Source organism: Aquarana catesbeiana, linkage group LG09 (assembly GCF_042186555.1).
Source record: "Aquarana catesbeiana isolate 2022-GZ linkage group LG09, ASM4218655v1, whole genome shotgun sequence".
Lineage (NCBI taxonomy): Eukaryota > Metazoa > Chordata > Amphibia > Anura > Ranidae > Aquarana > Aquarana catesbeiana.
Window position 1 is genome coordinate 209534737 of NC_133332.1, and position 24598 is coordinate 209559334.

At 42.8% G+C, this 24598-nt stretch overlaps 1 protein-coding gene across 1 annotated transcript in view; it reads left to right on the forward strand.

Annotated features, from left to right (window-relative positions):
- Positions 1-24598, forward strand: part of NOTCH1 (notch receptor 1) — an 86914-nt gene that overhangs the window by 41833 nt on the left and 20483 nt on the right. Inside the window, exons 5-15 of the mRNA XM_073599615.1 lie at positions 9126-9248; positions 9870-10103; positions 11116-11271; positions 11374-11559; positions 11653-11766; positions 13949-14062; positions 17605-17838; positions 18731-18841; positions 19931-20123; positions 20308-20453; positions 21397-21510. Coding sequence (XP_073455716.1) covers positions 9126-9248; positions 9870-10103; positions 11116-11271; positions 11374-11559; positions 11653-11766; positions 13949-14062; positions 17605-17838; positions 18731-18841; positions 19931-20123; positions 20308-20453; positions 21397-21510 — 1725 coding nt within the window. The remainder of the gene's footprint in view (positions 1-9125; positions 9249-9869; positions 10104-11115; positions 11272-11373; positions 11560-11652; positions 11767-13948; positions 14063-17604; positions 17839-18730; positions 18842-19930; positions 20124-20307; positions 20454-21396; positions 21511-24598) is intronic.

Sequence of the window (24598 nt, forward strand, 5' to 3'; positions counted from 1 at the left end):
AAAAAAATAAATAACAAACATGTTATACTTACCTCCTCTGTGCAGTTGGTTTTGCACAGAGCAGCCCCGATCCTCCTCTTCTTGGGTCTCTCTTTGCTGCTCCTGGCCTCTCCCTCCTATTGAGTGCCCCTCAGCCAGCATCTTTCTATGGGGGCACTGGAGCCGAGTCACAGCTCTGTGTGTCCATTCAGACATGGAGCCCCAACCTGGCCCCGGCCACTCTCCTCCCAATTGGCTACTGACTTTTATTGACAGTCACAGGAGCCAATTGCTGAGGGGATTGTGGCCATCCCTGGAGAGAGGAGCTCAGGTAAGTAATAAAGGGGGTGCTGGGGGGTCTGCTACACACAGGAGGTTTTTTATCTTATCATAGAATGCATTAAGATAAAAAAAACCTTCTGCCTTTACAACCCCTTTTAAAGAGGCGTCCTGGGCCCCCAGAAAAAATGAAGTCAGCAGCTACAAATACTATAGCTTCTGCCTTTTAATATTAGGATACTTACCTGTCCAGGTTTCCCACTATGTCGGTCGGTCCCTCAGCCGATTTTTGGATCGGCTGTCGGGCACTGCCGCCGCCATTCGTGATAAGGGAACCCGGCAGTGTAGCCTTTTGGCTTTGCAGCTGGTTCCCTACTGCGAATACACGAAGCGCGCTGTGCTTTCTAGTTGGCCCGGCGGTGGAGGAAGGAGGAGGGGGCCGAACTTCTGAGAGACGGGGCCACAGCCATCAAAACAGGTACCTGTTTGCCGCCCCTCCCTCCGAAAATTGCCAATTGTGGCACCTGAGGGGGGAGGAGTCAGTTAAGCTGCAGTTCCACTTTTGGGTGGAACTTTGCTTTAGATAAGAGCAAAAGTGGACTGGCACGATCTTAAATTATAGATCTTGCATAAGGGAAAAGTAAAGGGTTTTCTTTGAAGAGTTTCTACTTTTGTCTGGTAATTTTAACAGCACTAATGTTTTGCTAAAACATTCTTGCTCTCTAAGGTGCCCCAAAATGGGCAGATTACTGGCCATAATCATAGAGCGGGGTCTGAATTTCTGAGAAGAAAGATCATGACACTGCGAGCCATGCACAAAAAAGAAAAAAAAAACTTGAACAGGAAACTTTAGCTCTGCACAAAACGGATGTATTCCTTCCTCTTCAACTCACAATAAGCAGTAAATTGTAAAAAAAAAAAAAAAAAAAAAAAAGGTCCTTTTGTCACACCATGCAGCAACATAAAGTATCTTTTTCCGTCTTTGCTCTGTGATCCCCATGTTCTTCCATGCCGTCAGCGGACCCTCATACAAATGTTGTTTGCCGCATGTTGGGACACGTCTGAAGCATCTGCAAAGCTCTAACAAGTCACAATTCACCTGATACTTTTCTGTGAGTTAACACTCCCAGAGTTGAGGTTGCATAGTATTTCATTAATTATGTTCTATGACTAACTCTGGGCTAAAAGTCGCTGATTTAAGCATTCTCTTTAAATAGTCTTACTACGACATTTTAAACAGGAACAATAATTCAACACAAACCCATTTCCATATCTTTGTTCCATTATTTAAGAGCACAATGTAGATTTATAAAGAAGCTGAATTGTAAAGTGCTTTAGGAGATATTGTAAACATTCCATATATGTTATATGTATGAATGGTGTCCAGTTCCAAGATCTTAGTGTTAGTAGGGGTGGTTACTGCAGGCACCTGACCAGAGTGCAGGTTTGCCATGTTTATAGGACTTGTAGTGTAACTAAAGGCAAAACATTTTTTTTTCCATTCTGGTTAGAGTAAGGGAGGATTTTTTTTCTTTCTGTCTTTCCTTGAAGATTTCACATCACTTCCTGTCCTACAGTCAAAACAGGAAGTGAGAGGAAATCCCTCCAAAGTCAAGGAATCCCAGTGTGTCACCAGAACTAGTGTCCCCATTGAAAGATTTCCCTACTATTAGGGCTCATGCACAAAGGACGTTTTTGCAGCTGCTTTTAGGGGTGTCTGGCATTGTGTTTTTTTTTTTTTTTTTTTTTTTTTTACTGCCTGAATTCTCCTCCATGTTAGCCTATGTGTCCATGCACACATAAACTTTCAGAGGAGTTTGGAGGCATAAGCGTTTAGGGGCAGTAAAGAAAAAAAAAGACTGCCAGGAGCAGAGGCTGTTTGGCTGTATAAATGGCAAAAAACGTGGCTAAACGCTGTAACAAGCTTTTAGCCACGTTTGGCGTTTTTAGGCGTTTTTACATTTTAGGGAGTGTGTTTACTTTAAAAAGGCTTATGCTAAAAAACATGGAAAAACGTTCAAAAATGCTATTCAGAAACGTGGCTAAAATTGCTTTTTAACGCTGCTTTTAACTGACAGCAGCGGTAGAGTTTTTTAAACTTTCTGTGTGCATAAGCCCTTAGTGTTCTGATGTTAGCCCAAAATTTGGGATTTCCTTTTACTTTCACTTTGATGGTTATGCTTCCTTAAATCTGGTGGCAACACTCTGCAGGTTGCTCTAGCCTCTGCAGTGTTGCCACTTGTGTGCGCATATTCCAGTTCTTTCTCCAGAAAAGCCATGCTCTGTTCTTCACATTTCCCACATACCCAAATAACGGGCAGAGCCAGGGGCTTCAGCCTCTTCTCCAGTGAGCATTGCTGTCATTGGGCAGAACAGGTCACATTTGCAAAACTCTGCTCTGCACAGCCAGGGGTGGTAGATGTGGGGGGGGGGTGCGGTACATCAAAAATGTCACTAGAACGTGTGAGGCACTGTGGCTTTTCCCACCCACAGACCAGGGCCACGGGGTGAAGAAAATGGATCACATGACCTGGGTCAGTAAGATTTTCTGCTGCTGTTATTGCTGCAAGGTATGGCTGGATTGTTTACTGTTAACTTTCCTGAGCAGATGGTTTGTAGTTCTAAATGAACCCTCATCATTCATTGAATCTTCCTCCAGCTTTGTAACTGTCTGCTCATATGGAGGTATGGGCAGGCAAGCTGCAGGATGTGTCTGCAGGAGCCTTACTTTGCACCTGCGATCTACTGATCATTGTTGCAATTCTCAGCAGGATCATCAGAAAAAAATAATGCACTGTTTTCCCTACAAAATAACGAGCATTTATTATTTGTTGTCTTAAAGGTGAACTTCGTCTTTAATGTTACTTTTATGAGACTCTGTGGAGAATAGGGAAATACAGCTGATGTTCTTTTTAAATCTGTAAATTTTCATGCTTTATCAGTGGAAAAATGTCTTCATTGGCCTGGTTCATTACATGTCTAATATCACCCATGTGCATTTTCCAGCATGCTGGCAAACTTTCATTCAAAAGTCAGATTTTTAACATCGATAATCCCTGAGTGACAACTGTTTATTATTTATACTTGCAGAGATTTTTGTGCAAACTCTGCCACCTGTGCCTTTAACTATATCTACAAGCTTCCACGGTTTAATCTCTTGCAGGGCGGAATCATATAATTTCTGTTTACAAGCGTCTTTTCACTCCTCAGTGATTCAAAACCCCTTCATGGGATGAGTTTGAATCATCAATTTTTTTTTTTTTCCCCTCCACTTTGGAGGCTTGCGGCCAGGCATGTTATAACTGGGCAAACATTAACTTCGATGGTACTTTGAAGCCTTTTCAAACAATAGTAGCCGGAGTTTTTATGGGCTTGCCTAGCAGGTGTCTCATATAGCACAGGCAGCCTGAGATACATTATCAAAGAAAGGAAAAAGAAAAACACCTACGTACGCCTGAAAAGATCAAAGAGCAAATGACGCTGAATACCTGCACAGTTTATTTTTCTGAAGCGGACATCCTGGGCCTTTCCGAATGACAAATTTAAGCAAAGGGGCTTCAGATTCCCTAGCTATGCTTTACAGGATCTCATCACTCAAAATTTATATTTTTGCTTCTGGGTGGATGGATGCTGATGATCCAGAAAACCCAAGGGCCTTTTGATGTCTCAGGGCCCTCCAGTAACATGATCACCAGACTGCAGACCCAGCATTGAGATTTAGACCCCCTTGGAATGCCCCTGGCAAGTAGCAGTACTGATTGAGTGGTTCTGCAAGAGATATAAAAAACTATTAGGTGCAGTGCTGGGACAAGGTCAGCTAGAGCCCAGGAAAAGCATGCCAAACTGCATTATGTGTTAGCAAAAATCCTCCCCTCCCTCTGGCCCCCTGTTTAAATCCCCCCTCCCAGCACAAATCTGCCCCCATAAATCCCCCCAGCACAATTTACATGCCAAAAAAATAAATCACCCCCCAGCACAAATTCCACTCCGAGTACACATTCTCTCTCTCTCTCTCTCTCACAAATTCCCCTGAATCACCACACACACACAAATTTATCATCCTAAAACACTTCTTACCCCCTGCTGCCCCCCCCCCAAATTCCTTCTTCCAATACAAATATCCTCCCCCCACGATGTCCTCGTGGTGCCCCCCACCTCACATGATACCACAGTGCCCAGGGCAACCCCCCCTCCTGCCCACCCCTTGTCCCAGCCCTGATCTGGTGATTCAGCTCGCTGAATCTACATAGAGTATAAAGGCCGTTTCTACCTCAAACCTTATTTTCTTTTCTGGACGGCTCATTCAACGGTAGTGTTGCCCTCCACCAATGAACTAGGCCAGGGGTCTCCAAACTTTCTAAACAAAGGGCCAGTTTACTGTCCTTTAGACTTGAGGGGGGCCGGACTGTGGAAATTGGGAGTGGAAATTGTCCTGGCATTGGTGGCAGTAAACAATGCAAACAATTCCTCCCCCTAGTATGTGTAAACATGTACTAGCAGGTGGAATAGTGCCCTATCGTTGGTGTCAATGGGGGAATAGTGCCCCATCAATGGCGTCAATGGGGAGAATAGTGATCTATCATTGGCGTCAATGGGGGGGGGTAGTGCCCCATCGTTGGCGTCAATGGGGAAATTAGTGCCCCATTGTTGGCGTCAATGGGGGGATGAGTGCCCCATCGTCGGCATCAATGGGGGGAATGGTGCTCCATCGTCGGTGTCAATAGGGGGGAATGGTGCCTCATTGTTAGTATCAGTGGGAGGAAAAGTGCCCCAAGGGCCAGATAAAGGGCCGCAGTTTGGAGACCACTGATCTAGGCCATAATGTAGCATAAACAAATAATTGGGGTGTCCAGTCATAAGAGAATTTTGCTTAATCACAGGAAGTATCAGACACCCCACATATATATTTCACCAGTTATGCCTGTAAATATGGGTACAGTCGTACTTTTGATGATTGTATGATTTCGGTGATTTTAGATGTGAGAACCCCAGAGGTGGTTCCTGCGATCAGCTCTGAGAGGCTGCCTCATTGAAAGCAATTGGAATCTGCCATTCCCGCAGCTAACCGTGGACACTCAAGTGTAATCTGTCTCATGCAGGGATCACATGGGAGTGATCGGCCCTGGACATAGACCATCTGTGTCCAGGTAGAAGAGGCCACCCAAGGCTGAAACATCAGAGGACCTGACCTTTACATGATCACTCCAAGATGACTGCTGTCTCTTTAAATTTCCAGCACTACAAAGCTTCTACTTTCACAGGATTATCAACTGTGACCTTCTTTCCTCGTGTTACTTTTATTTGTACTCTAGAAACATTTCTATGTCTTTTTGTTGTTAGATTTCTGTAGCCGCGGCTGTGGATGTCAAAATTCGGTTTTAACCAGTTTCTTTAATATGGAGAATTAAGAGTCAGCAGTCCCAGCCAAGTGATTTAGAAACACTTTCAGAAAGACTTGTTTTTTGTTGTTGTGTAAATATGTATAGATCAGATTACACCTGCTGGTGGAACATGGCCGTAAGGCAACCCCCCCACCCTTCCTCCTCCTATCCTGGCATACAGCGATTCATTTCAGGCTCAAAGAATTTGCTGTGTGTTTACAGTAAACATAGCCGAGGTGAACCCAAAACAGAGAAGGTGGCCTGCCTGGACCGCTGGCGTTCCATCTGCATTGGGCACCTCCTACACCTGAAATGAAGAATTGACACTCATTCCTTGTGGGAACTGACAGGTTGAGAGCGTATTTACTGTATAAATCCTGCCTGCAATCAGATAAGAAAGCTGAACACGGCTCTCAATGCACTGTTTGGAGTACAGTGATTTGTGAATAGGAGGAGTGTCCACCTTAAGTTACAAAGATCCAGGAAAACTGGATAAAACACAGTACTGAAATTTAGCTGAGCAGCCCAGCCTGACAAATTGCCTTCTGCCGGTTTATCTTTGTTACAGTGTGTGAATTTCCTTGTAACAAAAAGAAAATGTTTATTTTTCACATGGGAACATTTTAATGATTGTATTTATCTTCACAGTTTTGGACAACTTTATGCCATTTTTATGTACTGATCGCATTGTATTCAGCTTTACATACACTAACATTCTAGAGTTCAAGCTAACCTGGAAGGATATCCAAGAACAAAAATTTATATAATACAACTTACCATATGGTGTTGCATTCATTTTAATTTTTCAGGTTAAAGTGATATTAACGTCTTGTTTTTTTGGGGTTTAAAAATAACAAACATGTTATACTTGCCTGCCCGGTGCAGTGGTTTTGCACAGAGCAGCCCAGATCCTCCTCTTCTCAGGTCCTTCGCTGGTGCTCCTGGCCCCTCCCTCCCGCAGAGTGCCCCCACAGCAAGCAGCTTGCTATGGGGGGAGCCGAGCCGCTGCTCTGTGTGTTCATTCAGACATGGAGCTATGGTTCAGCCCCGCCACCTCTCTCTCCTCTCTTTGGCTCACTAACTTTGACAGCAGTTGGAGCCAATGGTGCCTGCTGCTGTGTCTCAGCCAATCAGGAGGGAGAGTCCCGGACAGCTGAGTCCCTCGTGCAACATCGCTGGATCGAGATGGGGCTCAGGTAAGTATGAGGAGGGCTAAGGGAGGCTGCTGCACATTATCTTAATGCATAGAATGCAAAAAGATTTAAAAAAAACTTCTGCCTTTAGAACCACTTTAAAGCGGAGTTCCACCCATTTAAAAGTCAGCAGCTACAACAAGTGTAGCTGCTGACTTTTAATAAACAGACACTCACCTGTCCCATAGTCCAGCGATGCGGCTGCCCAAAGCCTCACTTCTCTCCCCCTCCTCTCTGCGGTTCCGGTATTACAAGTGTGAGCGCCCGACTGTGGCTTCAGAAGATTGCAGGGGGGGAGGAGAGAGAGAGGGGAGAGGTGAACTTCCTTGTGGTGCCAGGAGAGGAAGTGGGAGCTGGGTACCTGTGAAAACTAGGTACCCCCCCCAAAAAAAATGACATTCCAAATGTGGCATGTCAGGTGATCACGAGTACTTAAATCAGAAGTTCAACTTTTGGGTGGAACTCCGCTAACTCCGCTTTAAGAACATTTTCATCCAGTACAGAAATTACGTTCTGATCTTGGCACAAATGCAATGTCTGCTCTTAAATCACAATGCTGTCTTTATTCCAAAATTTCTGCTGTAAACCACAAGTTCCCCCACCCCCAAGGCAATAGGCATGAAGAGAGGAAGATGTGTTTGTAGTTCAAATCGGGAGAGCAGCCTGGGGTGACAATCATGACTCCTCCATAGCTACAGTGGAGCGAGTGAGCGTAGCCACCCAGGGAAAAGAAGTGTGTTCATTTCAGGATTGACAAATGTAAATACACATAAAAAGCCTAAAACAAATGCATCCAACACAAGAGCTGGTAAGGTGCAATTTATTACATTTTTAGGGGGCTGGGTGCACTGTAAAGTATGACTTAAACGCAGCTTGTTTTTAGTTTTGCATAGAGTAGGGAACAGGTAAAACCCTTGTGTTTTTTTTTTTTTTGTTTTTTTTGTTTTTTTTGCTGTCTGTGCTCACCTGGGGAGATTTTATGTCAATTTATGTCCCAGAGACACAACAGGAAGTTAGGGGAGACTGTGAAAATTGGAGGGAATTGTCACTGGACGTGGGTTATGTTGGTCAAACAGGAGGGAGGGAGAGGGATAGTGTGTGATCTCCTCAGCAGGGCCATAGACGGAATTACTGACAAAGTAGGCAATACATAGGGGTTGATTTGCTAAAACTGGAGAGTGCAAAATCTGATGCAACTGTGCATTGTAGCCAATCGGCTTCTAACTTCAGCTTGTTCAATTAAGATTTGGCAGGAAAACCTGGAAGCTGATTGGTTTCTATGCAGAGCTGCATCAGCTTTTGCACACTCCAGTTTTAGTAAAGTATGTCTGTCTTTTATCTCAACAGTCCAGTGTTATGTTGCATTCAGGGAGAAGTAATAAGCTATGGGAAGCCAGGCCTTGATTTTCTTCCCAGGCCACGCTCTTCATAAGTGCCGCCGTCCTGCAGTAGTAGCGTGTTTAATTAGTAACCCGCCACATGTTGGTCTTGTGGACAAGATTTCCATAATCAGCCCGGCGGTAGTGACTGAAGGCGGCTATCACAAGTCGCTTTTACAACCACCGTCATTGCAGTTATATTACGGGGCCTCTCCCTGCGATTGCAGCTAAATGGCTTTATCTGATTGCAGGCTCAGCGGGTGATCCAGCACACTCTTCCACTTATATTGTGACTATTGCCGAGGACAAGCAGTGTAATTGCTCAGTATAAACGGTTTGCCTTGTGTGTGTTTGCTGTAAACAAAAAAGAATCAACTCCTTGTGTCATATGTACATAGCCATGAATTCTACCTGTGGTTACAGTCTGAACCGGAGTAACAAAATAGTGTTTCTGTTGTAATTTAATCTCAACAGGAGCCAAAGTGGTTGGGCAATAAAGAAGTTTGATAATGCAGCTGTCCACTTAATGCAGCTATTTTGAAGGATTAACTATTGTTGTTCCTGCCCTTTCCCTCCATCATATAAAGTAACCTTTCTTTCTCCGATGTTTACAGAAACCACTGCCAAATTTGAACTATTCACCTTCTAAACACACCAGTTCTAAATCATTGAGCAAAAACTTGGCTTATGGTCTGCCCCAAGAGACCTTCCTTCCTTCATTGGGCTCCACCAGCTTGTCCTTCACAGCATAGAGAGGGTGAAGCCAAGCTGTCCATTCCAAACTGCATATAAACACCTATTGTATCCCTGTTGAAAAAATTACTTTCTTGCCAATTGCATTTTTAATCCATATTGTGGCAAATAGACTTCTAGTATAAATTCAAAAAAAAGACTATGATTTTATGTTTTGATAGGATTTTCAGGTCAGAACTGTGAGGAGAACATTGACGATTGTCCTGGACACAACTGCAAGAATGGAGGCACCTGTGTGGATGGCGTGAACACCTATAACTGCCAGTGTCCTCCTGAGTGGACTGGTAAGTCACATAAAAGGAACATCTAAACTCGACTACATTTTATCCTGTCAATGTTTATTTTTTATTTTTTCCCCATAACTCGGCTGGGTGATCGCTTGGTCTTCAGTCAGGCATATCAAACACAAGTTGGTGTAGTGAGATTCCAAGTATTAATGCATAAACATCATGCAACTCTGTTGTCTTTAGGAAAAAGTATCAGACTGTCTTTAACTTATGAAGTGTTTTGAACTTGTCCTAACGTGCCAGGGAATTGTGCCTCAACAAAAACTACATAGATGTGACTGCCATTGAGGCCTTGTCGTCTATAAACTGTAACCCATGAGCAAAGTAAGCTGTAACACTTGGTTTTAGTAACAACATTTTAAGTTTACATTTATGAGTTTTTCAGGGTGGGAAATTCATTGCAGCTGGTAAATAACATTACTAAGTATTTTCCTTCTTCTTTGAACAGATAATTCTAATGGCAAGCCCCTTTTGATATGCCCCTTTTTTGAAGGCCATTAATGACAAATACTCTCATAATAGGCCCCTATAAAATTGAGATGTTCAAAGTGAAAAATCGAATGCACACCTACATTCCCTAAATGGTAGTAAAGCAATTTTTATCACCTTTCCTCGTAGGCCAATACTGCACTGAAGATGTCGATGAATGTCAGTTGATGCCAAATGCTTGCCAGAATGGTGGTACATGCCACAACACCCATGGTACTTATAACTGCGTTTGTGTCAACGGCTGGACGGGAGAGGATTGCAGCGAAAATATTGATGACTGCGCCAATGCTGCTTGCAGCAGTGGAGCAACCTGTCATGATAGAGTTGCATCTTTCTTCTGCGAGTGTCCACATGGACGCACAGGTGAGAACAAGCTTTCATGTATCATGCCAGAGGCCTAGAACACGGGGCTTCATTATTACATTTATTATTTTGTTTTCATGTATTGGCTGGTCTTAACCAAACTCTCAAGTACATCACACCAAATAAACAATGTTTATGTTTGATGAGATAAATAGTTTTTTTTTAGGGCCATCCTAATTAAAAGATGGTTGCTGATTTTGATCAGTAAGAACAGAATTATAAGGGATGGTCTCTGTCATTTCTAGCTCTTTGCATTTACACTGGCAAATAGAGTTTCTCAGATATAAGTTTTATAGATGTACTGTGTAGAAATATCAACTTTGTGGCTTCTGGTATTGAGGAAATTCAATCAACAATGACTATTTGCCTAATAAAATGTTTGTCATACAGGTGCTCAAATTTAGCCCAAGGCATAGAAACCACCCTACTTTTGGCCCATGTGTATGGCAGCCAGTCCGACAGAAGCCGCCGAAGGGCCGCATGACCCAAAAAGGTCTGCCGATCGGCACCCGATCAGCGCTCTCAGCCAATGGCTGAGAGCACTGACCAGTGGGGGGCTCCCCCCCTGTCAGAATACAATATCTCAGCGGGGGAGATAGCTGTACTAACATTGGATAGTTAGTACAACGGCTCCTCCCAAGCTCTTCAGATTTTTTTTTTAGTCAGCCTGCTGGGTTGAATGAAAAAAAAAACTGTTGGTGTGTACCAGTCACCAATTTTATGGAAATAAAGTCACTGCACACACATCAAAGGTAGACCAGTGTGTGGAGGCCCAGTATGTAGTACAAGTACATGGGGTGACCCATACACTGGCCAGGTGGAGTAGCCAACCTGCAAAAACTTCTGACCAAACTACTATTATAATTTCTGGATGATGGTTACTTTATCGGCAAAAATGATTCTACAATACACATGTACTGAGGAGACATCTTCTGTTTCAGTGTAAGCTCTGATCCAAAGGGCAGTAACTAGCTAAATGTTACATCTAAAAATGAATGTCCCCTCTCTTTAGGTCTTCTCTGTCACCTTGAAGATGCTTGTATCAGCAACCCATGCAATGAAGGCTCCAACTGTGATACAAACCCTGTCAATGGCAAAGCTATTTGCACTTGCCCATCTGGCTACAGCGGTCCTGCCTGTAATCACGATATGGATGAGTGCTCGCTAGGTAAGGCATAGGCTTCAAAACTGAAGTTCTGGTCAATATGGTTGTCTTTTTGTCCTGTTTACTAAAGCAGCAGAATATTATTAATGTCCCTTTATTTTTCAGGTGCCAATCCATGTGAACATGCAGGAAAATGTATCAACACTCAGGGTTCTTTCCAATGCAACTGTCTCCCAGGCTACTCTGGGCCCCGGTGTGAAATTGATATCAATGAATGTCTTTCGAACCCTTGCCAGAATGATGCTACATGCCTTGACCAGATTGGTGAATTCAATTGCATCTGTATGCCAGGTACAAGACTTATGTAAAATTATCAAAAGCTTCAACTATGTAGTAATGTGTCTGTGTTTTAGTACTCAATTTTTAATGTCTTCTGATTTTCAGGCTATGAAGGCACATACTGTGAAATCAATACAGATGAATGCTCCAGCAACCCTTGCTTACACAATGGCAAATGCATCGATAAAATCAACGAGTTTCACTGTGAATGCCCTACAGGTGAGAGAAGAGATCAATAAAGCGGCTTTGCTTTGCAAGGTTGCGGTTAATCTTCAGCCTTGGGCAGTTTTTTATCAGTTCTCAATAGAAGAATCTCACTTTTCATCTTTTTTTTTTCCCCCCTCTGTCTTGCTAACGCTTGATTAGTAAGATTTTCTGCTGGCTGGCATGAAATCAATTGCATTATTATTACTCTAAACTGCCTCATGTTATCTGTATTCTCTGTGTAAAGTGTATTCTGGAACTGACCTATTTGAGCGCTGTCAGGCTGCAGAGGGAAATATTACTTCTTGGTTTAGGCTGGGTTCTCACTAGTGCGAATTGGATGTGGATTTCCCCGCATCCAATTCTCATGACAGGAGATTGTGACTGGCTCTCTATGGAGCCGATTCACACATCCCCAGGGCGGCTGCGGAGTGGATTGCACAGGTGTCTCTTTGGCTCCGTTTCAGGTCTGAATTCAGAAAAAAATTTGGGCCTGAGTCGTCCCTGAAACAGAACAGGGATGCACCAGACCCCCTGTTGTCAGCCGTATCCATGTTTAGTGCAGACCCAGCCTATGAATCTTGTTTCTTGATGCCTATGATATCTCATGAGAATTTAAGGGAAACCTGTACTGAGACAATTATGTGATGAGGTCGACAAGTAGGGCATCTTGTACCTCTTTTAGTACATTTTCTATTTAATGCAACACTAGAATGATTCTGAAGTCATATGACTTGGAGGATTCAGCTTGGTGTCCCAGGCCAATGAATTGTCTGGGGTCGGCATCAGAAGATACACAAAGCCATGTTCTAGAAATCTGAGCGGGCTTATTTATCAATATCATTTTATACTGTTATGCCGCGTACACACGATCGCACATTCCGACAACAAAATCCATGTTTTTTTTCCGACGGATGTTGGCTCAAACTTGTCTTGCATACACACGTTCACACAAATCTTGTCGGAAATTCCGGACGCCAAGAACACGGTGACGTACAACACGTACGACGAGCGAAGAAAAATGAAGTTCAATAGCCAGTGCGGCTCTTCTGCTTGATTCCGAGCATGTGTGGAACTTTGTGTGTTGGAATTGTGTACACATGATCGGAATTTACGACAATGGATTTTGTTGTCGGAAAATTTGAGATCCAGATCTCAAATTTTGTTTGTTGGAAATTCCGATGGAAAATGTCCGATGCAGCCTACACACCGTCGGAATTTCTGACAACAAGCTCCCATCGAACATTTCCCATTGGGAAAATCCGACCGTGTGTAAGTGGCATTAGAGTGTATGCTTTTTATAAAACATCTGCTTTAATAAGAGAAACACACTTATTTTAGGCATCAGCTATTTACAGTGCCATATCCTTTGTATTATTAAAGCAAAGGATTCTATGCAATAAATTTGATGTATGTAGAAGTCCCATCCCAGTTATTCTTTGATTGAACAAAAACTGCTATTTGGATTATTTAAATTGGATTGTACATACGTATTTGATGCTGACCTCACTGGTTCCCTGTGAGTAAAATTACTCCTGAGTACTCGTTGTTGGTTCAGGTCAGCAGCTTGAAAGATGGCACTGGTCTGCAGTTAGGGGGCATTCAGTTTCCTGTGGATTTTCCTGAACAAACCTGCTGCTGGGTTGGAAGGTTATAACCAGCTAATCTTTGGAAGGGATAATGCTTCACTGAGGATTTAAATAAGATGTTGAGAATGCGCGGTCAGATGTTTATACCTATCATTTCCTTGTGTGGTCATCACCATGGTAACACACAGCAAGTTTCAAAATGTCTGAATAAAGAGCACACTTTGCCCTGTCTGGTCTGAGGGGATCAGCAAAGCTGAAATCCCAGAGAATCCATTGAGAGCATTCATAGTAGGATTTTGGATGCAAAGCTTTTATTGAGAGACAGACCCCGGGCCAGGAGGCAATTTAACGGCTTACAAACTGTAATGTGGTATGATACAAAAAAAAAACGGAGTTAAAATGTGGAAGACTTTATTCTGGCCTTGTTTTTGATTCACCTTCCGGACTAATCGTTCACAATGATCCCAAAAATAACTAATTACAAATAGAATTTTGATACAAAATTTTTGTCCTAACAAATGTTACCTCCAGTTATGCATGTTGTAGTGTTTAGCTGTTGCTCTATATTGTATGGAAGGTTGCATCAATGTACTTTTTTCCTCCCATAGGTTTCAATGGGCCCCAGTGTCAATACGATATAGATGAATGTGCCAGTACACCATGCAAGAATGGCGCCAAGTGTTTGGATGGGCCAAACGCCTACACCTGCAAGTGTGCTGAAGGTAACACAACTGTTTTGCAGCTGCTCTTAAATCTAGTGGTCTGTGTGTGTGTGTGTGTGTGTGGGGGGGGGGGGGGGGGGTTTAAAGGACAGGTCTGTCTTAAGCCTAGTACACACTATCATTTTTTTACATTCAACCCAGCTGGTTAAACCAAAAAATCTGACAGCTCAGGTCAGAGCCACCGATGTTGGTACAGAGATCCCCCTGCTGAGCTATTGTGTTCTGACAGGGGGAAGCCCCTTCCCACCAGAACAATCTGGTCAGTGCTCTTAGCTATTGGCTGAGAGCGCTGATTGGGAGCCGGTCGGCTGCTGGTTTTCCAGCATGCTCACCCAACAGAAGCCAGCCAAACCGGCTGACATACACACGTTTTTTATTGAATCGGCTGATGTCTCCCGAAATTCCGACTGTGTGTACTAGGCTTAACTGTGATGACTTGGTGATTACCAATATGCATTTTCAGCTATGGGTCCCATCTCTAAACAGTCTGCATGGAGTTTGTATGTTCTCCAGTGTTTCAATGGATTTCTGCCCTCAATCATACCCAAAGGTTTAACTAGCCGAGATTTAAAAGAAATGCATTTGTTGTACTGTGTCTCTGACCAGAAACAAGCATACAGCTAGCAAAGGGAGGAATAAAGTCAGGATTTGGATTTTTCTTAAGTACTCCAGGCCAGCAGCTTAGAGGGTACATTTGGATCAGCATGACACCCAAGCAACCAGGGGCATTGCTAGAACTGCAAAAGATCTGGGGCTAGAGCCAAAAACAGCGGTCACCAACCTTTTTGCAGGCCGGGCGGGGGACGCGCTTCAGGGTGATTTAACTGCATTATTTCTATTGTTACATTGTAATATTAAATGACTCACAGCTGGGCGGTGGGTAGAGGCAGAGTCATGGCGGCAGCCGCCGCTGACACCAGCAATGATAAGGTTACAATTTGGAGATCATGGCAGGCTCACTGCTAACAAAACTATAGTTAAAGTTCCTTCTCAGCCAAAAGTGAAAGTCCATGAATAACACACTGAAATGTTACAGTTCGCAAACTCATGTGTTAAAAAGGCATTTGTCACTGCAAGCAGTCAACCCAGTGTGTCCCAGAGAGTCAACATCATATTCTGAGCTTTTACAGGAACTGCAAGCAGAAAGAGCAAGGTAACCAAAGTTCAAATTAATAAAAAAAATATATATTAAAAAAAAAAAAGAAAGAAGAGAATTCACTTTATTAAAAACAATGATAGATAGTCCAATATCATATTTAGGTTGCTCTTATGTGTGTGTAGAACTTAGGATCCCCAGATGGATGGCTCAGCAGGTCTCATGGCCACTGATACAGAGAGCCACACTGCACACGCCAGGGATGCCAGGGGAATCTGAGTGTGTGTGAGATACCTGTTAGCATTCGCCAGGTCAGTGGCAGGAGCCACCATATCCCGCTTATCCACAAAGGGCTCCACTGAAGAATGGACTGAAGAAACCATCAGGGGAGGATCAAAAGCAGCCGTCACTGGACACAGGGGTTGCCAGGAGACTGGTTATGCGAGGAAAGCTCCGCTAATGAATAGACCAGATGGGACATTTCGAGGAGGGGCAGGAGAGCGGTGATGCGGGGGGCGAGCGGAGAGAAATGATGTCATCTCTGCTCATCCGCCTGCTCGCTTCTCTCATCGGCTTGCCTGGCTCTCTCATGCAGCCCGCCCGCCACACGCGTGGCCAGGCTTCAGAGAGGCCTCGGCCTGCTTGTTAGGCCAGGGACCCCTGGGGCAAGAGACTCGGGGCTACGGGCTCCAGATTGGGGGCTATAGCCCCAATAGCCACCCCTTAACAATGCCTCTGCAAGCAACTATAAAAGTTAGTGATGCCAGTCTACATACATACTTGGTGTATGTTTCTTTTAAAGTATATCTAAAGCCAAAACCTTCTGTGCTTTTTAGTTTTGGTTAAGGTGTTTAGGGGAAAGATCTATTTGTTTTTGTTACTGTCTGTGTCACCAATATGGGGTTTTACTCTCACCATTGTTACCTAAACAAAAAATGAGAATTTTAATGGTCACCTGAACAGGAATGGAAGGCAAATCTTCCAATGGGGACTCCTGCTCTGGTGATGACGATCTAAAAAAAAAAAGTACTTTCCCTTGTTTTTGAGTGACATCCCCTACCTTCATTGTGTGTGAAAATCTCCCCAACTTGAAACAGACAATGGTTTAATCCACCTTCTATCCCCCCCCCCCCCCCAAAAAAAGTTTTTTTTGCCTTTTTATATATAGCGATAACGATTGCACTGTCCTCTGTGGGCCAGGACAAACATGAATGCCAATATACTGTAAATCGGCACCTAATAAATCATTTCATCAAGAACCCGTTTCTTTTTTTTTTAAATTGAGGTTTTAAGTTTAATACCTTAAACAGCCAGATTGCAGAAAACCATGTAATAGGCGGGAGATTATAAGCCAAGTAGCACTTTTGGAAAGGGATCTGTTGCAGCAGATGTCTCCGGCTCTAGTGTCACAATTAGAGCCAAAGCAGACAGCTTTCCAAGTGGAGTGCGGGGCAAAGGTGTCGCCAGCAAAGAGGCCTCCTATTCTATTCTGCTTTTGTGCCTCATCCTTTTTCTCCCTGGAGCTGTGAGCCTTTTCCATGCACAGACAAAAAAGACGCGGGAAAAAGTTTTGGGCAGCTTTAGAAAACAGCAAGGGCCTTTCAGGGCTGCGAGCGGAGCTGCTTCAATGACATGAGCTGAGAAAGGAGGATAATGGCGCTTTTGTTGTGCAGCTCATGCTGGAGATGGCTCACAGCTGAATAACTTCTAATCAGGCTCATATGAATGCCAGCAAGTGAGCTATGAAAGCTGCTATATCCACTCGCAGCACTCAGCGTTTTACCTTGTCCACTGTGAGTGAGTGCAGAAAACTTTCTAAAGTATCTGGTAACACCATCCAAATGTTATGTTTATGTATTTGCCATTTTTTTTACTTGTTTACATGCAACCACAGCAGTAGGGCCCATGACAATAGGTGGTGGTTTCCTGTGTATGATGTGCGTTTCTGACGCACATCAAAATACAGGTCATCAAAATTCGATCGACTATAAATAGCAAATGCAGCATTTGACAAGAGTGCCATGAGCCCTAACTCTTTAATTTACATGTGTTTTTAAGATTAAATTAAATTTAGAAACATCCTAGTTCTGCAGTTTATACTGAAAAAGCCCTTGGGAAAAAAAACCATTTGTATAGTTTCAGAGATAAACTTATCTAAGGTATATACTAGATTGGCTACTTTGTTTTAAAGGATCCTTGTTTCTACATTTCAAAAAAAGTGATAGATTTTTTTGATTGTAGAGTTCAGGAGTCAGCCAGGCAGGCTCAAGGAGTAAATGCATAGAAGGCAGGGAATACCTGCTGCACTAGACAGAAATTAAGTGTTAGGAAGTAAAGCAAAAAAAAAACTTGGAACAAGTTGTACATTTATTGTCACTTGTGACCCAGCTTTAATGTCAGTAAACCTATAGATACATGTCTGATGTGTGATACTTCTGGTTTTCAGGTTTTACTGGGACACACTGCGACACTGACATAAATGACTGCTTCCCAGACCCCTGCCACTATGGAACCTGCATTGATGGTATCTCCACTTTCACCTGCCAGTGTAGACCTGGCTTTACCGGGCGGCTGTGTGACACTGACATTAATGAGTGCCAAAGCATGCCTTGCCAGAATGGAGGGGAATGTGTCGATAAGGTTAATGGCTACGCGTGCCAGTGCCTAAAGGGGACCTCAGGTAAGTGTCCTCATCGATCTGCCAGTTTTCATTTTTTCTATTTTTATTATATTATAGATGGAGCAATAGTGAAATCTTCAATTTAATTGATATTAATGTTTTTAAAAAAGCAGCTTAACCTAAAAACATATTCTTTTATTGGGTTTAGCCCAGTAGGGCTTGTTCCCCCTCCTGGGTTCTGATTGTTTGGGATCTCACTGGGAAGATTTGTTCTCAGCTACCTTGACAGCTGTGCAACTGAGACACATGTGCGTTGTGCATATATTCAGAGAATACCATGCGAAAGTACGTACTAAAACCTGTGTATGCATGCAGGGGTGAGGATAGGTCTCGTTTCACAGTGAAGACCTAATAAGAGATCTAATCTTTAAATGCACCAAACAGTGACTTGAATTTTGGGCAAAACTGTCCTTGTATTTCATGTGTAGATCAGTAGCATTTGTCAAAGTATAAGAAATTAGACTTTTTTTTTAAGCGATAGAATGCAAATGCAGCAGGGGCTTTCAGTAACCCAAAGCGACTCTGTAACGGTTTTAAAGGGCTCTCTGCAAAGCAAACAATTTCTGTCCTGCTGCCTGCACCAATGGATTCTTCAGCCTCCCTCGTGGAAGTGTTGGATGCCTGTTCCCCCTTGATGCGCTCTGCAGTTTCTTTGGCAGGTTTCTACATCCGTGCTGTAAAGTAGAAGCTTACAGATAAAACCACAGAGTACATCGGATGAAACGGGTATCCAACACTCCCGGAAGACTGGATGCAAAAAATTTTTTAGCATGTTATTTTTTTTTTCCTTTAACACAGCAGAGTTCTTTTTTGCTTAAATTTTAACAAACGTCACATAAACATTATTTTCCCCTGCGAGTCCTCGAACCAATGGCTTTTTTTTCTTTTTAAGGGACAAACTGTGAGATCAATTTGGACGACTGCGCCAATAACCCATGTGACTCTGGCAAATGCATTGATAAGATTGACGGCTATGAGTGTGCCTGTGAACCAGGATACACAGGTAATGTGTTAAATTGAGCAATTTAAGTGTCCACATATGATATGTTTAGAGTTACCATAACTATGTAATAGGAAGGCGTATCTAAACATCCTATTCAATTTGTATACAATCTGGTAAGCACCCAGTCCAAAGATGTAAAGCAGACTGCACAATTAGTACGTCTTACCCAGTAATGTGTTGCCTCTTTGAGAAAGCAGATGGACAGGTTTGTTTTTTTTTTTCTTCTTCTTTATCTCTCTTATCAGAGCTTGTATTTAAATGGAGAAGGGAAACCTCATATCTTTTTTTGCTTAGTTTAAAGTTATGAGGCCTCAATTAGTCCCAGGAAGTGGTGTGTGAGAACCCAGCTGGATGGAGGATTGCTGTAGGGATTGAAGTTTTCCATTAGGGAATCCAGACTATTCAGCTCAGGTAGAGGATTGGGTTTCTAAGCTAGTCTGACCGGTGTGGTTAGGGAAAGCTAATAAGATTCTTTAATTAAGCAAGACCCATTTCTATGGCTCACTGATCACCTGAGCAGAGCCTAAATGTATAGAACTCTCCTCACTGTCCTTCCATCTGTCCTGTGATCAATAGACTCTTTTATTTTGGTGTGTATGTCCCATTGGAGGCCTCTGTAAAAGGAGAATAGGAGTAAAAGGTAACTCGAACGGGGACGACAAGCCTTTTGCAAAACAAGTTCATTCTATGCGATATCTCATTGCTTTTTTTAAAATTTAGGATCTAAATACAGCTTTTTGTTTATCTGAATAACTGCTAGACATAACCCCAACATAGCAACAAAAATGTGCCATCGGCAGAATTGTCAGCAGTTACAAACATAGAGCAGATTAGAAAAAAAAAGCAGGAACCACACCTCCACCTCAGCAGGTCTTGCCCCTTTGTTTTGGGTGGGCACAGACAAATTATTCAGCTTGAATAAAATTACAAATTTCCATAGCCAGCAGCTATGGAAATCAGCTTGTTGGGTTTAAATTAGAAGCTAGTATACATATTCATCTACAAGTGGAAATAAAATAGCTTCCAGGTTATATTTTGAGATCAAACCATTAAATGTTTTTGTCTAATTCAATATGTTTTCTCCTACAGGAAAAATGTGCAACATTAACATCGATGAATGTGCCAGCAACCCGTGCAGCCACGGAGGGACCTGTGAAGACCTTGTCAATGGCTTCAAGTGCACCTGTCCTGAGGGCTTCCAGGGACATACGTGTTTGTCGGAGGTGGATGAATGCCGCAGCAACCCTTGCATCCATGGGACATGCCGCGATGGGGTCAATGGGTAATTTGACAATCATATAAGGCTATGTAGAAGCAGTTTATTAGTCTGAGGTTTCATTTTTTTTTCCATTACAAATTTTCCCTATGAATGTTTGAGGTGTATATGTGAATGTCTATCTGGAAATAGGTGCACATCTATTGTATTTTATGTTTCAGCAGTGACTGTTTACTGTCTGCTTTTAAAGGTACAAGTGTGATTGTGACCCAGGCTGGAGTGGCGCGAACTGTGACATTAACAACAATGAATGTGACTCCAATCCCTGTATGAACCAAGGCACCTGCAAGGACATGACTAGCGGCTACATCTGTTCTTGTAGAGAAGGATTCACTGGTGGGTATGAGAATTTCCCAAAGGGCACAAGGCAGTTTTGTGGTATTGGATTAATTGGCAGACCGCGTATGCATATAATTGGTTCATATAATAAGCTCAGTGTAAAGTTGTTCACAAAATACACTCTTTGTTGTAGGAGGAACATCTGTATATTGAAAGGGTTCTTTATCGTAACAGCTGTGAAAACATGATATAGTGTTACACAGGAAATGGTTATAGCAAACTCAGTAGATTGATTAGTAAAAGGCTGGGATTAGTTTCTAAGACCCCTTTCTTACTGGATGCGTTTTAGCGCCTGTAAAGCACCTGAAAAAAGCCTCATTTGCAATCCCAGTGTGAAAACCCGAGTGTTTTCACACTGGGGCGCTGCGCTGGCAGGACGTCAAAAAAAGTCCTGCAAGCAGCTTCTTTGAGGCGCTTTAGGAGCAGTGTATACAGGCTTCTAAAGCGCCCCTGCCCATTGAAATCAATGGGCAGCACTACTGAAGCTCCTGAAAAGCGCCTTGGCAGTGGCGCTTTGCGGACGCTTTTAACCCTTTATTCGGCCACTGGGAGGGGTTATAAGCGCCGCAAAAAACGATGGTAAAGCGCCGCTAAAACTAGCGGCTATTACTGCCAACGCCTGGGCACTGGCAGTGTGAAAGGGCTATAAATGTACAAATTATCAATGGCTACTAATAATTCATAAGAAATAACATTGTAGAATAATTATCCAGGGAGTATACTAATACTTCGGATATCAGGAATCATTTTAAGAGGGAAAATTGAGCAAACTTTTTATAAGGGTTTTCTGGCTTTTTCTGAAAACAACTATGGGCTTCACTTCTTTCTTTTTTTTTTTTTTTTTTACGAATAACTCAATAGGCAAGTGTCCTTTTTTTTTTTTTTTTTTTCTTTTTTTTATCCCAATGACGTATCTATGTACAATTTTGTGTTCTCACAGGAGTAAACTGTCAGACCAACATTAATGAATGTGCTTCAAATCCTTGCCTAAACCAAGGGACATGCATAGATGGGGTTGCTGGATTCAAGTGCATTTGCCTGCTCCCCTATACTGGTAAGTCACCAATCCAACCATTAAAGTAACATTAAAGTGTTACTAAAGGCATTTTTTTTTTTTTTTGTTAAAATAACAAACATGTTATACTTACTTGCTCTGTGCAGGTGTTTTGCACAGAGTGGCCCCGATTCTCCTCTTCTGAGGTCCCCGGCGGTGATCTTGGCTCCAACTCTTCTTCTTTGGACTACCATAGCCAGCCGCTGGATTTGGGAAGAGCGTAGTCTGAGCGCTCTCGACTTGTGTGTCTACGGAGCCGCGTTCCTTAGACTTACACAGTGGGACTTAGGCCCGCCCCCCACTTCCTCTTTACTGCATCTGACTGACAGCACCAAAAGCCAATGGCTCGTGCTGCTGCTCGAATGCTGTGTAAAGAGGAAAAGGGGAGAGAATAGATGCAGCCGTGCACAGCGCTGATCTCTTCATCACACGGGGAATGGGGGGGCACAGAGAAACTAAAAACGTTTTTTACCTTAATGCAAACAATGCATTAAGGTAAAAAACGTTTTTAGGTTTAGTAACACTTTAAAGCAGAAAAAATGTGGTGAAGATTAACTGCCAATGTTAAAGTAATTAATTGCTGCCTCCTTGTTGCAGAAATTTGGAGCTGGGCTGATACGGTCTACTTTTACTTTGTCACTGGTGGGCATGCTGTTCTCTCTTTGAGTAGATAGCATTTTCTTTAGTAAAAATGTTCAACAGCCTCAACCCTGCCAATGTGATTTCCATCATTATTATTATTATTATACAGGATTTATGTAGCGCCAACAGTTTGCGCATCGCTTTACAACATGAGGGCAGACAGTACAGTTACAATACAAATCAATACAGGAGGGATCAGAGGGCCCTGCTCGTTTAGAGCTTACATTTGTCTTAACCTCCAGCAATTAAATGGGTTTTGTATGCAAAAGCTGTTATTAGGCATTCCCTGCATATATTATTATATTACTGCAAAAGACAGAATACGGTAATAGCTAGGAAATTAGTAAGTCACAGCTTGAGTTGGGGAACCATGTCAGAAAGAATGGTTCATGTGTGATTCCCTTCCCAACAACCAGATGCAGCCTCACAGCATTCTATGCCCTTGTTTACTGTCAAAATTGTATTGATTTTTACATCCTGGGAGAAATGTGGGACATGTTGTCACTACGTATTGTGATAGTGAAGTAAGGTCCATAACAGGTGAGCTTTGAGACTTATTGATCGTGGGCTTTATCCATGACATGTGTAAAAGAGTCATCCGCTTAAAAAAAGCCAAGCCTTGTTTTCCGGGCAGCGTTCATTGTTCTGCCCTTACGAAATAGGAGGAAAATATTTTGCTTGGAAAAAGAAGAGCAGTCTCGTGCTGTTTTTCCAGCAACATTTTTTAGATTGTTTTTCATGAAAACATGCTGAAATCCTCTCTGGAAATCCTTCCGAGATACTTTCAGGGGCCTTTGGGTGGAAAAATCGCCTCTACACATATTTTGTTCTGCTCTTTTGACAGCAACAGAGGCCAACAACCACAGTACCCATTCTGGCCTCCATGGGGCGGATAAGGGTTATTTTGACAGATATGCAATGGCTGGGAACTAGTCCCAGTCAGATCCTGCCTGTTCGCTTCCTGCTTCCCCTTCCATTAAAATGGCCGTACAGACAATTGCAGGAAGCCGCAATGAATTTCCTGACTGATCCTGGTCTCCATGGCAACAAAAGGAATCATGGAGTTTTTGGAAAGTGGCCACTGCCGTCTAGAGAGAGTAGCTAGCAGAAAAATAAATTACCTGCTATGTGATAACCACACATACCTGCATTCAGACCTTAATCTGTTTTCATGTATTATTGCAGGCATGATAGTCAATAGGTCAGTACATACGAAATTAATATTTTAGTGCCTGGAAGTTGCTGAAAATAGAAACACCCTTGAAATCTCTTGGTGACTCTATTGGTGAAATCTCTGTCCTAAGTTCTGCAAACCTACTATTCCCATGATTATGGCCTCCCTCCAGCTCTGCTGGGTTTCATTTATTTTTCATTACAGTGCCTTGAAAAAGTATTCATATCCCTTGAAATTTTCCACATTTTCTCATGTTACAACCAAACACATAAATGTATTTTATTGGGATTTTATGTGATAGACCAACACAAAATGTGAAGTGGAAGGAAAATGATAAATGGTTTTCAATTTTTTTTACAAATAAATGTCAATGTGGCATGCATTTGTATTCGGTTCCTTTACTCTGATACCCCTAACTAAAATTTAGTGACACCAATTGCCTTCAGAAGTCACCTAATTAGTAAATTGAGTCCACCTATGTGTAATTTAATCTCAATATTAATGCAGCTGTTCTGTGAAGCACTCAGAGGTTTGTTACAGAACCTTAGTGAACTAACTGCATCATGAAGGCCAAGGAACACATCAGACAGGTCATGTATAACGTTGTGGAGAAGTTTAAAGCAGGGTTGGGTTTTAAAAAAATATCCCAAGCTTTGAACATTTCACGGAGGACTCTTCAATCCATCTTTCAAAAATGGAAAGAGGATGTCACAACAGCAAACCTACCAAGAAATGGCCGTCCACCTAAACCGACAGGCCGGGCAAGGAGAGAATTAATCAGAGAAGCAGCCAAGAGGCCCATGGTAACTCTGGAGGAGCTACAGAGATCCACAGGTCAGGTGGGCGAATCTTCCCACAGGACAACTATTAGTCGTGCACTCCACAAAGCAAGCCTTTTTCAGAAGAGTGGAAAGAAGAAAGCAGAAGAAGTTGTTGAAAGAAAGCTATATGAAGTCCTGTTTGCAGTTTGTGAGATGCCATGTGGGGGACACGGCAAACATGTGGAAGAAGGTGCTCTGGTCAGATGAGACCAAAATGTAACATTTTGGCTTAAAAGCAAAACGCTATGTGTAGCGGAAAACTAACACTGCACATCTCCCTGAACTCACCATCCCCACCAGGAAACATGGTGGTGGCAGCATCATGTTGTGGGGATGCTTTCCTTCAGCAGGGACAGGGAAGCTGGTCAGAGTTGATTTGGAGATGGATGGAGCCAAATAAAGGCAGTCTTAGTAGAAACCCTGTCTGCTAAAGACTTGACACTGGGGCGGA